The sequence below is a fragment of the Epargyreus clarus genome, unplaced genomic scaffold, assembly GCF_041222505.1.
Source record: "Epargyreus clarus isolate Ecla_fem2 unplaced genomic scaffold, WU_Ecla_fem_2.2 ptg000007l, whole genome shotgun sequence".
NCBI classification, from domain to species: domain Eukaryota; kingdom Metazoa; phylum Arthropoda; class Insecta; order Lepidoptera; family Hesperiidae; genus Epargyreus; species Epargyreus clarus.
In genome coordinates this window covers 24122591-24139338 of record NW_027332215.1, presented here as the reverse complement: position 1 = coordinate 24139338, position 16748 = coordinate 24122591, and the positions used below count along the sequence as shown (strand labels likewise).

The 16748-nt window shown below is 34.3% G+C and overlaps 1 protein-coding gene across 1 annotated transcript in view; it reads left to right on the top strand.

The window, feature by feature from the left end:
- kon (chondroitin sulfate proteoglycan 4-like protein) overlaps positions 1-16748 on the top strand; it is a 107864-nt gene that overhangs the window by 69200 nt on the left and 21916 nt on the right. The window contains exons 11-13 of the mRNA XM_073075217.1: positions 6398-6504; positions 13022-13157; positions 14491-14666. Coding sequence (XP_072931318.1) covers positions 6398-6504; positions 13022-13157; positions 14491-14666 — 419 coding nt within the window. The remainder of the gene's footprint in view (positions 1-6397; positions 6505-13021; positions 13158-14490; positions 14667-16748) is intronic.

Genomic DNA, 16748 nt, shown 5'->3' with positions numbered 1-16748 from the left:
TCAACATTATGAAATATTGCATAATTTGTATGTATTTTGTGGCTAATATATGAAATAATTATTGGGGCCAGCAAATAGAAACACGAACGCAAATTTCTGCCAATAAAACCTCTTTTAGGTCACGTTTGACGCTTCCGGCTGTTCCCTATGCAGTCAGCTGTCACCAGTGAGCAATTTCCAATGATACGATGAAGTGGCATTCATTATTTAACCAATCGTTAGTCGTTTAAGTGGTCAGTTTGATGTTAAATTGCTCTCCCTCCCATTTGTTAAATATTCGAATCAAAGCCCGTATTTTGAGTTCTACTCGGCCGCATGCTCGTCGAAATGCTGTGGGATTTTTATTTTAATGTAAAATTGCAAGTTATTTTTAATCGAAAGTTTTAAATTATTATTGCAAGCGAGGATTTCGCTTGCAAAAGGATTATTTTTTCGCTTGATAGGAATATTTTTTCTCATTTAAGTGAGTTTCTTTATGTGGGTAAATCCAGTACTATGTATGTGCTATGAACGACAAATAGCGATACAAAAAACATCAAGAACCGATAACAATGCATGATTTTACTAATTTTGTCCCAAAATAAATTGTCCTCATCAGCATTATCAGGATCAACGATCTAAAGTAAAAATATGATTCATAATATAAGAATAAAATGATTGACGACATTTAATGTTACTGCTCGTAAAGCGTGAGGTGCTTGATCAATGTTTAATATCTTTTTAACTCTGGGATTGAGCCTTCCTCATCATTCAAGCAAGCTATAATTAATTTCTTATATGCGTATCTCTTAACTTCGGAAAATTAAAATCCCTAGAATTCGAACCTCGGACCCCAAGACTGAAAGGCCGTAGGTAAAACTATTAGGTTATCACAGTTATTTCTTATATAAAGTATATATAGATTAGTTTATTTAAATATCAAAGAATTGCTCAATTCGTCCATTATAAAGTTATGTTTACACTAAAAAATAAAATACACGCTTCATTTTAAAATGTTAATTGAAAATAAATTGCGAGCGGCTTAATTGAGGGATATCTACATCGTTTATTGTCGGAGGTGCAACGGTTAAATTAACTTGGTTAAGGGGACGCTCGGAATGCTTGTATTCGACGCGCTCAACGGAATTCAATACACCAGCCCGTCTAAGCGTGAACAATCTGTACATCAATGGTACTAGAGTTTAACATACTACGTGCATCAACAAATGTTGATAAAATGGTACACGCTTGTATTGATTTGTTTTCAAATGTTTTGTTCACAATATAGACTTGCACACATTATTGTTCTGCATTAAAAATTTGTGCTGCTTACATTGTGCGATTATATTCAAAACTTAAAGCTAAGTGGATATTGGCGAAACATTCACTATTCGTTCGTATTGTTTTGTATAGAAGCACGAATTTTATTGTTCCTTTGCTGAGCGCAGATCTCTAATTACGCGAGTTAAGTGCGGATCCACAAACTTATCATAACCTTTAAGAAATTTATGTATAACTATCAGTCATGTCGGTTTTCATACTATGTTTTCTTACGCCTATTAGGCATATCACTCCATATATGCAATAAAAATGAAGGAGTAACCGATTATTCCGATGAAGATATGTATCTATATTAATTGAGGCTGCTAGAACCAGAGTGGCCTAACTGCATTTTAATGATTTTTGACCTATCTGTATTTTCGTAATTACAAATGTTTTATAGTTCGTGTAAAACTGCTAGTCCGCTCTAAATACAGAAGTGAATCGCGTTGCCATGGTAGATTGTATGACTACAACTCCTCGCAACAACTTCAGAGCGGACTATACACTTTTACTTTTCTCCATATTATAATCGTTCTTTTGTAATAAGCCTACTCTGGTTCTAACAGCCTCAATTGATCTTCGATATCTGATATGAATCGTTGACGTCTTTTATCTGTATTTTACTTAACCTAGGACATAAGTGCGATTCAACAGCTGTGTACAAGTTAGAACGTCTCGTGTAAATGTTCTTCTTTTATTATTTTAACACGCTTTTATTAGCTTGGGTTGTATGTGTGTATGTAACAGAGTAACGGAATCTTTGAACCCGATTTCTATCCACTTTAAATGTTCAGTTTAATTCAAAATTTTGAAGAATTATCAAAAACCGATGACAATACACGATTTTAATAATTTTGTACCATTATCCTTATCAACATCACGATTTTCACGCTCACGACAACATCACGATCATTAACGATATTCGAGGAGGGATTGTTCGAGTGCCTTAGAGAAAGTTCATCGCAAAGTTACTAGATTGATTTTTAGTTTTGAAGTTATTTCCCTATCACTCAAATGTTCTGAAACATATCTATAGTGCCATCTTGTAGAATGATTTTTAGGATTCCGTACTCAAAGGGTAAAACGAAACCTTCCGCTGTCTGTTCGTTAGTCACAGGGCTTTATCTCTTAAACCATAATATATAGACACTTGTTTTTTTTTACAGACGATGCATAATGATGGTCGCCATAACAACAAATACTAAAAATTAATAAAATAAATATCGTTCAAAAAACTAAAAAACACGCTTTTATGATAAAATCAACTAAAAGAAAATAATTTTCAATCTAGGAAACAATTAAGGAACAGTAAATAGTATAATTGTGGAAAAACTGTGGGGTGCTTTTCGAAAACTGATAAATGGAGCACCCCACACTACTTTTCAGTTCACTTTAAAATTTATTATCCCTCCAAACTTTGGACAGTAGTTAAATTTAGGCGTATATGAGAAGGTAGTGTGACTTGTGAGAAAGGTTTACTGTTTTTATCTACAAAGTGGGTGATTGATACAAACAATATATAAGGAATACATATCAAAGAGCTTTAGGACCAATAAAAGGCGCGTGTGAAAACTTGTATCGCGAAAGCATTTAATTTGTTTCTGTACGTCGTTCAGTGCAGTTGACATCAGATTATATCCTATTTACGGTTGATAGGAGTTACTATAACAAAGTAGTCAACGCCGCCTATGGACATTTGCAATAACAGAGGAGTCGCCAATGCATCGCCGGCTTTGTATGAACGTTATTTTTGCACCTTTTTTGAAGAGCCCCATGTCATAGCGCTCCGGGAATACCTTAAAATAACGGCTAATCCGTGCTGACCATGTATGCACCAAGCTGTGCAGTATACAATGATTCCGTGTGTTACTTTGAATATGGCATCTGGATTAGCTCACATTTTTTGAATCTCTGTTGATAATACAGGTGCTAGCACCATTTTTGTTAGCTTTAACTAAAATTTAAAGTTGACGCCGTCCGATCATAGCGATGCGTAAAATAATATTTCGAAAATACATTATTGTTCAATCCAGTGCGATTTCTGGAAATCTACTTTTATCTGATACTGAACACATCATGTTATGGACCTAAGAAATTTTTCATCGCCATCTGAATCGACTTAATACATGAAAAAATAAATGCTTAATAACCTTCGAGAAATAGACAATTTTAAATACCAATTGGATTTTATATCATTAAATACAAAACTTACTTGAGAATTTGATTGCAGATGAGATCATACATTTTGGGATCTCTTCTAGCAAACCCTCACAAGATTTTTTGTCTAAATTCACAGATATCTGTTAAAACCTAGTGTCCCTATCGTGATTATACGTATTATCGTAATAACGCCTACCTTATCTAAATCCCTACGGCGGCAATGCAAGTCGTATGCTAAGAAATTTTGACAGATTATTTTTACGTCTGATTATAATACATATCTAAGATGGAAAGCGTTGAAATTGGAGGCCTTTAAAATTGCATGTGATAATATCAAGAGATAAACAGACGTGTATCTAGTTTGGCGCTGATAGATGAGTATTTCGAAGCAATTGCAGTGATAGCTTCATGGTTAAGAAACTCGGCCTCCCATTAGTGTGGTCCGAGATTTAAGGCTTTAGATCCCTGTTTATGAAAATTATATTCGTGTTAAAAATTAATTGTCACTTGCCTAAACGGTGAAGGAAAACATTGTTAGGAAACTTTTGAGAGTTCGAGAAAAAAGTTCTCAAGGATGTGAATTCTACCAATACCCACTTGGTCAGTGCGGTAGAGGGTCGATGCAGCGAGCTGTCAAGAAATGACGTGCATTGTGTACTGAGGGTATTGTGTTCTGAGCTACTCTATCTATGAAGGTTACCCAAATTATAATTGAGCCTTGCCAGTATCTGAAACACCGTTGATAAAATAACCCCAGTCAATCGACCTTTTAGGTATATTGCACTCTTTTAAAACAAATTTGGCTTTCATATACTTTCCGATCTCTACAAATGGAGAAAAAATCGTCGAATATCGAATGTGTAAAATTAGTTTATTCAATGGTCGTTTTTTCCACTATTGGTTGAAACACCGTTTTAAATGAACATTCGGTTAATATTTTTGTGACAAAAGTTTCGATGTTACATTTGTTTTTATTTTATCTATTATCGTGAAAAATCTGGATTTTATTACCCGACTGCCAAGGAAGGGTTATGTTTTTCGCGCGTATCTTGTATGTTTGTCTTTCTTTATTTGATTCGATCTAACTAACGGCTGGATGAATTTCAACAGTTAAGGTGTCATTATATTTGTCTCAATGACCCGAGTGTCCTTAGATAGGTGTTAGTAAAAAAAAATCAAAATGGCGGATTTTTGGCGCGAAATAGTAACACATTTAAAAAAAAAAGTTAACCAAACCTATCGAGTAGGGTATCAAATGAAAGGAAATTAAACGGAGATTATAAAAACATATATGTATATATATAAAACAGTAAGGTGACTGACTGACCAACTAAATGACTTTTTCATTTTTCAGAAATCAACGTACAGCCTAAACCAAGGACTTTACAGTTCTGAAATTTTGCACATAGGTTCTCTATATAGCGAGAATAAGTACTAAAAAAGGCCTTTTGGAAATTCTACCCTTAAGAGGGTAAAATAGGGGAAAACAGTTTTTTTGAAATCCTTTAATTTTGAAGCAACTACTATAAAATTTTGTATTTGGCTTTCTGGATAGGAACAAGGACGCACTTATTTATTCCCCTCCGAAAAATCAACCCCGTAGAGGGTAAAATAAAAGTTAAAAGTTCATTTGAACAATCATCAATTTTGAAGCAAACACTATGAAATTTTGTATCAGGCTTGTTGGATAAAAATAATGAAATTCTACCTCTAACGAGGTAAAATAATGACCGAAACTTTGTTTTACTGAAGTTATATATTTTATAGACCGTAAATGGTGAATTTTTTCGCGAAATAGTTACACGTTTAAAAAAAAAGTTAACCAAACCTATCGAGTAGGGTGTCAAAATAAAGGAAATTAAGAGGAGATTACACATACATTATATAATATATCTTATATATAAAATTCTCGTGTTAGTTACCGTACTTCTCCGAAACGGCTTCACCGATTTTCACCAAATTTTATATACATATTCAGTAGGTCTGAGAATCGGCCACTATCTATTTTTTTACCCCTAAGTGATAAGGGTTGTTCACCCTTAACATTTTTTTTATTTATATGGCAACAAAAAGTTTGCCGGGTCAGCTAGTACATACACATACAGGTAGCTATATACTCGTATATACACATCGAGATGACTGTCTGACTAAATGAGTGAGTTGCTGTGCTGTGTGACTGAGATCAACGCAAAGGGAAACCGCTGAACTTAAGCGTGCTAGAATTTTACACATTGGTTCTTTAAATAGCGTAAATGAGCACTACGAGGATAAAATAGGATAATATTGTTTGAATATCTTTTGGTTTTGAAGCAGACACCTACTATGAAACTTTGTATTTGGCTTTCTGGGTAAAAATAATGAAATGCCTATTTCACTGCTTTTGCAAATTCTACTTCAGCCTCTTTGGTGCAGTCGGGTTTTTGATTTTTTTAATTAATTACTTGTTAACTTTTATGGATTAATACATATAGATGATGGAGCCGGAAAATATAAATAATCAGAACATAGAATCTATTTATTGTGGCGTTACTTTTGATAAAGTACGATGATTCGTACAATAAAAAATTTGCTTTGCTAAAAAAAACAACAAATTCATGTGGTGTCGTATCAAAATTAATTTCAAATTTCTGAAGCACTGTGAAAGAGTATTTTGCATATCCCGGTTTTGAGGAAAAGCTTTTGATATTATATACGGTCTAGCGAAAAGCGTAATCATTCGTATATGTATACACCAGTCAGTAATTTGGTTGGTAATATATGATAAAATGTCAATACAAAATCTATTTTGTTTAAATTTTACATAGCCAGGAATACTTCGTATTGACGTCTTCATAGTCGTTACGCTCAATGCATTATTAAATTATGCATCTTATGTTATATAAGACGTTCTTTCCTGCTTTTATAATACGATGTCTAATTTATTTAATATTCTTAGGGAACTCGCAAGCTCATTACGCCGGATATATTGAAGGCAGAAGATCCAGACACGCCGGCGGAAGACTTGCTGTACACAGTTTTACATGGAAAGAATGAAGCCAATAGGTAATGTATTATCATTATTAGTATGTCACAATTTACATTTAACAATGTACAGTCACGAGCATAAATATATGACTATGGGCTAATCAGCAAAAATATGTGACCCAATAACGAGTTCAATAATATATGCCTGCACGAACGCAGCAAAAATATCTGACAATTATAGGCAGCAAAAATATGTGATGATAACGTTGATCATATAATTGTGACATGTGTTATGACATGTGACGTCAAAGGGGCAATCATATCTGACATAATTTACAAATATCTTTGATGTAAATATCAATCAACCTACCAGTCAAAGGGGCCAATGTATTTTTCCGGAGAAAGAATATGAGCAAAAAACACGTTATAAATATTTTTTCATATTTTTTTTATTTAAGTAAAAAAAAACAGGGTTAAAGACAAAGACAGGATAAATATATTTTACCAGAGTGAATTTTCCAAATCCGAATCTATAAGGATTAGCGAAAAATGCCAAAAGGAGTTACGAGGCCGATATTGATAAAAACTAATACTGCATCTTTAGTTTTTAAGGACCCGTACCCAAAGGGTTAAAAGACAACCGGAAAATAAGTATTATTTTTATAAAATAGTAAACATCTGGTGGTACGGAAGCCTCCATGTGCGAGTTTGACCCGTACTTGGCGAATTATTTAAAATATCCCTATATACGGGAATCGAACCAGTTCATTTTGAAAAAAAAATACACACCTTATATATAAGGTGTGTATTTTTTTTAAAATCCACTAAGGGACACTATCCGATAGTAGAATTATAAATTCTACTATCGGATAGTGTCCCTTATACGGATTAAATTCTGGGATTAAATGACAAATTATAAGAAAATCTTCTATTTTACCCTGTATACAACAGAAATTATACTTTATTAAACTAAAATGGTTACGAAAATTCTACTAAGACAAAAATATAAAAAGAAGTTACCGCAACAGTTAATTGATACATGTAACTTTATTTATTTATATTAGCAATACCAAGTTCTATAATTAGCAATATTATCGGAGAAATAAGTTCCATCTTAATGATGTGGCTTTGATATATTTTTATCGTTAAAACGTGGGTAGTAGATCTTTTTATCCAACGCTGCCGAGTAACGTTTAGGAATTGATTGATGGTGTATTTTTAGAAACCTATTCAATTTCTTTTTATTATAGTATTATTTTAATTCATTATTTTGTATTTTTTTCATGATGTGTTATTTTTATAATAATAAGTTCTTATTTATAGGCACTGGCTGATACGATTCTATGATTTAGCATAAAAAAGAAAAAGAACGCGGCTTGACGTTCGAGTTGTATTTTGAGCCGGAATAACAAAAGTGAATAGATTAATATTGTCACATATTTTTGCTTCGTAAGGTGGTCACAATTATTTGTTCAACGTTAGGATCAGATATTTTTGCTGCCTATTAATGTCAGATATTTTTGCTGCGTTCTTGCGGGCAGATATTACTGAACTCGTTCTTGGGTCAGATATTTTTGCTAATCTGCCCATAGTCATATATTTATGGTCGTGACTGTACATTTTTAAAGTGGAACGTTTTGTAGTTTTTCAATTTTAGCACAGCAATTCACCTGATGCTATCCAACTTACGTAACAACTACATAACATCGTGGTAAATTAAAGCTATTTGGGGAAGATTAGACATGTTCATGGGCGGCCGGACCAGTTACTTAATAATTGAATATCTTTGTTCTCAAATACCTGATTCATAATAACTGTTATGGTAAAATTGAACATCGATGATGACCAGAGTACCAGGTACTCTAATTAAAATACCTTATAGTGGATCTGTTGTTTTTTTTTACCTGTAAGTAGATTCATTACGTTTATATGTTTTATCAATTCTGTTTTAGTTAATTAAGTAGAACTTTTCTCTTTTTCGTTCGCTAACACTGGTAAAAAGTTCAGACAATTGCACGAATGCAAGTCGTAGATGACAAATATGCTATTTCACATTGTAGGGATACCTAAAGCGCGGTGTACTCGTATCTCGGCAATGTGCCATCAGTCCTACTTATCTTAAATTTTGAAGTTATGAAATGCACGAACTTTAATCTTTCGTTCATATTTCTTAAGAATTTAATAGCTTAAGATTTTTTATTTATCAGTTACATAATTTATGTTCAACGAACTCAGAGTACACGCATGAGTACGTTGCAAGACGCCCGTTAAGAAAAATATGCCATATATTTATATTTTAACAGGCTTTGACATCGACTTTGTTCGCATATATGTACTTGGATAATAAGATTCCTTTCTTCGTAGTTTTAACGACATGGTTTTAATGACGACGTGGTTCGACATAGACGAAAATAATTGTATTTATTCAGTAAAAACGTTCGTTTATGTTCGTTATTTATTATAGTATAGACTGTGCGGCCAACCAACGTTCAAGATCATCTTATAATGTCCTAGCGTTCGAAAAAAATTATGTTTGTTATATCTCTAGTTCTCTTCTTCATAGTACCTGAACTTTCAATTCCTGTTTACTTTTCTTCCTCTTTCATACAGCATATTTATTTCCCGTGCGATATTGCCACATTGTTTTACAGCGTCTAAAACTGCGACGTAACAAAGAAAATTGACTTGCACGATTATAGGTACGATCATGGTGCGTCGAGTCCTCCGGTATACGGTCCTACGATATTAATTTATGGAATCTGAAATATTTTGTAAGTCACATTAAATACGGCAATTAAAAAGTCAGGTTAGCGTTTTATGCAGTATTTTTTATTTTTTTATTTTTTAAGGTAACGTGATATTGTTGACGCTAGACCGCTCTGACGCGCTGATGATGGATGATGAATTGAGATACTAGGGTCTGGGTCTAGGTGTTTGTGTATTCGTCTATGTATGTGTCCATAGCATCTACGATGCGAGGAATTCTGGTGTGGGGCTGTGAATGTAGAGAGCTACTTTTTAGGTTTCGTAGATTGATACATACGAGTATATGTTTGTAAATAATTACACAGTGAACTTTGCTTAGTAGGTAGTCTTTCACAGTTGAAGGATCACATTGAAGGCACACAAAATGTAACCATTTTTTTTATAATAATCTCAAATAAGGGCAGTTGATCCGAAATAAAAGGACTATATAAAAATAATATGAAAAGAAATACAGTTTGTGTCGAGGAAAAATGAAGTGTATCTCGTTGAAAGTTACATTAATCTGCATTTTCGGAGCATCCACGTTTTGATCTCATGTTTTTGCAGAAAAATAATGAACGGGCCATTGACTTAGCAACAAATGGACTTCGAGTGTAGTACTGAATTCATGAAAAATGTTGGAAGTAAATAGAATTATGATGCTGGTTTGACATAACCATAAAACATGTTTTTATATACTATTATAAACTTAAATTCGTGCAACAATTCGAAGGTGGTAGAACCCTTTATGGTTTGACTCCGGCACCACCACCACCACCACACATTATTTCTGCCTAATAACAGCAGTGCTAAGCGCTGCTGTGTTTCGGCTTAAAGGGTGAAATAAAGGAGACGTACTTTCCCTACTCATTTTTTAGACCTCAAGGGTAGGTAAGTAGCGTATCACTGATCTTATCTAAGGTTGATAACGTATGTCCAAGGGCGGCAATGGCCACTGATCGACGGGCGGACTACATGCTTGTACGCTACTCCTATTTTTAGTTTAAACGATGACCACATTTTCACACTTTTCTAGTGTCATTATTGCCTATCTACGTATATTTATTTAGTAATTTTTTATCGTGTGGGCTTATGACAACTAGGTCGCCGTATGTAGCACTTTTTCCATTTTATGTGAGTTTGAGTTCGTACATTAATTTATAAGCGCGGAACTAAAGTATATCTAAGCTCAGATTTGCATTTGTGTGATTGCACATGGATAGTGTAGGTGTGAAGTCAGATTAAATTGATTTAGGGCTCGTACACAAAACTGCCATGCGACGCGATGCGAATTCGCAACGCAGAAAATTGCGACACGAATTGCTGCGATGCGATATCGTGCGGCATAGCGTCTCCCAGGGTGACCATTCTTTCGACAACCGTCAACCGTACGGATTTGACGTATTTTGAAAATTAGGTCGTGACATGGATCGTAAAAAGAAGTGTGCACTTTTGTTATTGCTTAAGAGATACAGGAAAGAGTAACAAAGAAAATTTTGGGTTCATCCATTTATATTATATAATTTATTTTATATTTAGTTTCCCAAAGTACATGGCGCTCCTCAATCAGTAATATAAAAAAGTCAACGACGTACTTAGTCATTTTTTTACATTAAAGTATACGTCTTCCCACCCAACAAATACAGGTCTGTACGTCTTCCCCACACGCTGTCTCGGAACGAACTAAAAATGACGTCAGCAAGTGTGACGAAACATCACAGGAATGTGCGATGCGAATTAATTCGCAAGTTCTTGCGATGCGTCGAGGGAGCTCGCAGATTTTTACGATGCGACGTCGCATCGCAGTTTTGTGTACGAGCTCTTAAACCGGTTTATACTGCTTTTTGGCAATCGTGCATCTTCCTCTTCTTCTTCTTCTACTTTTACTTCTAGCACTGGTAGAAGAATTGATTAATTTTTAATATTGGTTTTTGTGTTCGATTTTTTAGTAAGATAAATAAACGTGAATGTGGCGAATAATTTAAAATATGAAAAATATTTTTTTTGTTGAAATGTATCTTAAAATAACAATTATTTTATAGCACTCTGTGACCTAAACCCGCATTTTAGCCACGCATTTCTGTGTCCAAAGTAGCCTATTTTTACACCGTACGAATATTAATACACTACCCTCACAGTTGTAAAAAATAAACATAGCTATGAACGTTTCATACTTTTAAATGCCATTTAAAAATTAAAAGTGAGTAATGAGTATTTTGTTTAAAGCTATAATTATGTTAATATTTTATTTTGGACGTATTTATAAATGTTCTTGCCTAACTGTTGGGCTTTATCGAGTTGTATTGTTTGTTTTGACTGTGTATTTTCGCCACACACCATAGTAGGAGATATTTAAATTAGAAATCATTATCAAAATTAGCCATAATACTACTTCAGTAGAATCTCGACTATCGAAATTTTTAATCGATCGAAAAATCGAAATTTATCGGATTATCGAAAATTTTAATAATTGAGTTTATGAAGAAAAGCTATTTAAACCGATTTAGGAAGTTAATGTTTTTCGACTATATGTTTGTTACGTATGTATTTTTCATTCTTTGGCAAACTCAAACGACTTCACTAATTTTGACATATGATGTGTCGTTGGATTCGTCTAAATTGTGGAGATAACATAGGCTATATTTTTAGCAATCGGATTTTTGTTTTTTATAGTAACTTTTTAGTTGCGATTTGGCGACTTTCCGGAATTTAAATGCACATGTCACACAAAATGTGGCTGATTTGCAAGGGTTATTAGAAGGTTACTTGTTCACGTTTGTCAATCCGAATAATCGCGGATATTTACAACTGAGGTCCGGATAAGCGATTTTCTACTGTATCACTAGTATTAGTCATGTATTAGTACATTATGTGATTGCTTATCATATGTTTCTTTAATACGTTTAGGTGGAGTTCCCATTATAAGTCATTGGTCTAGACGCCTGTATGTAGCCTAAATGGCTTGATAGATTTCGACGTATGTGTGGTGTTAGATTTGTCTTTATCACAAGAGCAGAATAATTACTAAATTTTCTAAATCAGGTCTTCTTCACATCAAATTTCAATGGTTTTGGTTGTGTCACATTTTTATTGTTTTTTTAATTCATAATTTTTAGTTTCAATCATTTATAAGTTTCAAAAATAATTATCATATTTTTTGATATTACTTCACAAGTATAAGCGGGTTTATGCCACACGAGCTATAAAATAGTATACGATACTTGTAACATAAGTAGCCTATTATGTGCACGGCGTTTAGCACCCTCGTTGCGCTCGGGCGCTAACTTCACGCCGTGCAAAAATAGGCTACTTTGGCCACGCGTATCGTAATGTACTATTTTTAATTAACTAAAATTGAAACATTAATACTTGGTACAATTCATGAAATTGAAACTTATAAAAACGTGAAAACAGACTAAAAATTAAAATATAAGAAAAATAAACTTTGTAGTAGTTAAATCCACCATTTTTCTGCATTGTACAATTTTCAAATCACAGAATTACCTTTGATTCTATTTAGGCTTTCGCGAAAAATTTCACGAGAAGCTCTTATTATTAAATTGTACAATGTAACAAAATGGTGGGTTTAAATATTACAAAGCTTATTTAGTTAATTTCATTGCATATTATAAAATCATTATTTTGCTATATTTTTGTTAAACAATAATACTTGTTCAACTTATGTACCTAACCAAAAATGATAAAATTTGTTTTTGAAAGTTTTTTATTTGACTCTATTTTTGTGTTCGCTGACACTAATGCAAAGCTCAGCTTAGACCTCGCGGACCATACCTACATTAGGGATTAAGTGAAAGGAACGAACCTTTTATATTCGTCATGTTTCTTTTAGTGGCCATGTCGAGATGTCCGGGCAGCCGGTGGACTCGTTCACCCAGCAGGACATAGACTCCGGCGTCATATCGTACGTGCACGGCACCGCCAGCGACAAGCAGCTCAACAAGACGTCTCTTCGTTTGACTTTGCAGGTGCGTTCGATATTTTATTTTCTACAACAAAAGCACCATTAGCATACTTTTTGGGACGATTCCAAATTAATCAATGCTCTAAGCACGCTGCGGCCAAAATAATTTATTGATATGATATTCTCTCTATTCTATTCTCTATTCTCTTATAATAAGTTAGTAAAGCCTAGGTAATCCTATTCTAATATCTAGAATAGTATCGTTAGTTTCCTAACAATATTATTATAAATGTAATAATTAATTTCTGAAGTAAATGACAAATCATCGGCGCGTACTTGGGATTCGACTTGGACCTCTACTCGCACCACCATAAATGCATGTGTATTCATTTCTATTCATGATACATAATGTATGCCGTTCCCGAATTCAGTTACATATACTCAATTATATGTTATTGAGTTTGATGAAATTGCATTTAGGTTCATTATATGTCTATAAAGCGGCAGTAATTACATGTACCTGGCATCACGTGAATTGCATACCAATATGCCCGTTGAATTTCATAAAACGACTATTTCTTCTGAAGTCATTCAAAACAGCAAATCTCAGATGTATAACGTACCTATAGGTATGTCGGCAGAATATAAATAACAAAAAACTATGTTTTACGAACGTAGAGATTATTTGTGCACTCATATGATTTAGTAATCAGTATAGTCCCACAAAAAAGCTTAAAAAAGCTTTATTTAAAAAAATATATCAGAAATAAAATCCACTTCAGATTCGCTACAAAGTGAAAATTAATTTAAATAAAAGTTCCTTTATATTTTCTGAAACCATAAAAATGGACATTAGTAATGTTTCTTTTTATATTTGTACGCAAAATATAAGAGATAATATTACTGTCTTCGCAACTAATCAAGAAGTATTATTTTTATACATATTCCATTCATATGTATAATTATGATGTTACTTGGATGTTTTATATCATAGTAATCAGGGCGGCATAGTAACTGAATTACAAAATAAATAAACTGATGAACTAAGATATTGCTTAAAGAAAATCCGAATGTAAATATGGAAGCTTATTGAGAATGATTGGCTTGCTCGTCGAGTTATTTTGAGTTAACGCTTGCATTATCACGATAATGTCGAAAAACAACATTATTAAATAAACAACTAAAATTGGTTGGACACAGTTCAATTTATTTGAATCTTACAAATGTTTTTCTAAAAAGCTATCAATCTATTTTCGTACCTTTATGTGGGTAGCAATTGATTCAATGAATAGGGTACGTAATTGAATTTTATAATATGTAATGCTTCCATTGTATATAGATTATGCACGGCGTGATTGTTTCTAAAATTCTATTAATTGCCTCAAACATTGCATCAGGTGTCGGACGGCATAGAGACGAGCGGTCCGGGCGTGCTGCGGATATCGATAGTGCCGCTGCAAGTGCGTCTCGTGAACAACACGGGCCTGCAACTGGTGCACAATTCGCACGCTCTCATCACATCAGACAACCTCACCTTCACCACAAACTCGGACGAGACGAACGTGCAAGTCAAGTAAGTTGTATTTCTTTCAAGTTAGTGCGGTTCATTGCTGCTGGGCACGCATCGGTTCCCAACTGGGGCACACCATTTCTGCCTAATAACAGCAGTGTTAAGCGCTGCTGAGTTCTGGTTTGGAAAGTGTGGTAAGCATTATTATTAGGTGGACTGTGCGCTCGTCAGCTACTCCTATATTATATTAAAAAACTCCATTCTTTATTTTCTCTGACATTCCATTCTATGACATCTTATTCTCGAGAAAAATATATATTTTTTTCTTTTTATATAGTTTCCCGTTTGATTGCAACTTACCAGCATTTAAATAGACCCTTTTAGCATAAAATGATTAAAAAAGCATTGTAATATATCTATAAACAGTTAACATAAACACAAAATATGTATTCGTATGGATGACTCGTAATATGTACAATGTATAAAGAGCCAATTAGGTACTGCCTTCGCTAATTAATAAGCTGATACTCATATGAGTATCAGCTCATATGAGTATCAGCTTATTATAGCTTATACTAATATTAGTATCTAAGCGTTCTTCAGTGCAAATGCGCGCAATTGCGGTTCGTACTTATTTTCTGCACGAATAAAATTTATTTTAAAGCTTAAGAATTTGTTGCTAAAAATAAATAGAATGACATTGCTGGAAAAATTACCGTACGTTAAATGCGTGTTCTTAACTTCTCATTTGTGTCATCGTTGTAAATGTTGTCCCACTGCGGTGCAAGACACTGGTCTCTTCTCAGAGTTAGATGGGCTTAGTCCATAGTCCACCATGCGAATTGGTAGATTTTACACACCTTCGAGAACGTTTTTCCTCCAGATATTCTCTTGCATCGTTTCTGCAAGTGATAAATAATTTCGAATACACACGGAACTACGTAAAATCAGTGGTGCGTGCGTACGTTAAGTTATTGTGCGATAATTTTCGCCAATAATTAACACTGTGCACAGTATTCAATAGAGCCTATTGGGCGAATATCGTGTGACGGAAGCTACATTCAGGTTCACACATAATAGAATCACATGGTCTCCGAACTTCAATGACGGTAGCGAAACGTTATCAACTGCAGTTAATAGCTGGTGTTCAGATGGGTATTCAATACAGATTGAACTAAGTTTGTAAGTAAGTTCGACGTCGTGGCCCAGTTACGTTTGGCGGACGGTTTCAATCAAAACTTTCAGCGCATGTACTGAAACAGGTATTGGTAACAGATATTGGACTTATAATACTTAATTATACGGTACTTTTAGCACTGTAGTGTCATACTCCAGTCCACCACATATGTAGTATGTATATCTTCATCATCATCACATCACATCACGGTACGGCGGAAGTGAGTATCTTTTACACAGTATTTGCTAGTCAAGTACTCATATACATAGGCATTGTAAGAATTGCGTTCGTAACATGGTATAAGTGGAGTGTACAGAAATTTAAGTGGATTGTCGTAAAAAATAATGAATTAGGACTTAAAAAGTACTATCTCCTTGTATTCTGATTTATTTAGGCATAGATACTTAAATTTGAGCTTACCATGGCGAAAATACGCTAAAATTTGCGAGTTGTGACCGCTGCGTTCTTTTGAGCCGTATGCTCTTAAACACAAATTTCTAATAGTACCAATAACTGATGTTCGAATTATTATCGGTACTTAGGCAATTAATTACTTAGAACGTACGTACGGTAGAGTCCGCGCCAAACTGCTAGTCCGCTCCGAATATATTTGTAGATATTATATTAAGTATATATTGGACGGAGACAACGCGGGACCCCCAGGCACCCTCCGCTGCCCGCTCTTGCCCACAGGTATTTAGCTGCGTTAATGTGCCCTTACTGTTGCTACTGAGTATTTGCTTGTAGTTGTGTTTGGCCGCATTGGCTCTCTGACTGACACTGACTGCACGCGTTAACTTCAGAGCGGACTTGAAGTTTGGCGCGGACTTTACCTTTTGATTTTTTGTTTACGAGGGTGAAACCTTCAAAAGGCACCCGATGATGTGGGAGCGTCGCCGGGTTATGTGGGATTTTTACCGCACTTATACCGCCCCGGTTGGCCGTCCTCTACGCTTGGTGGAGAACTC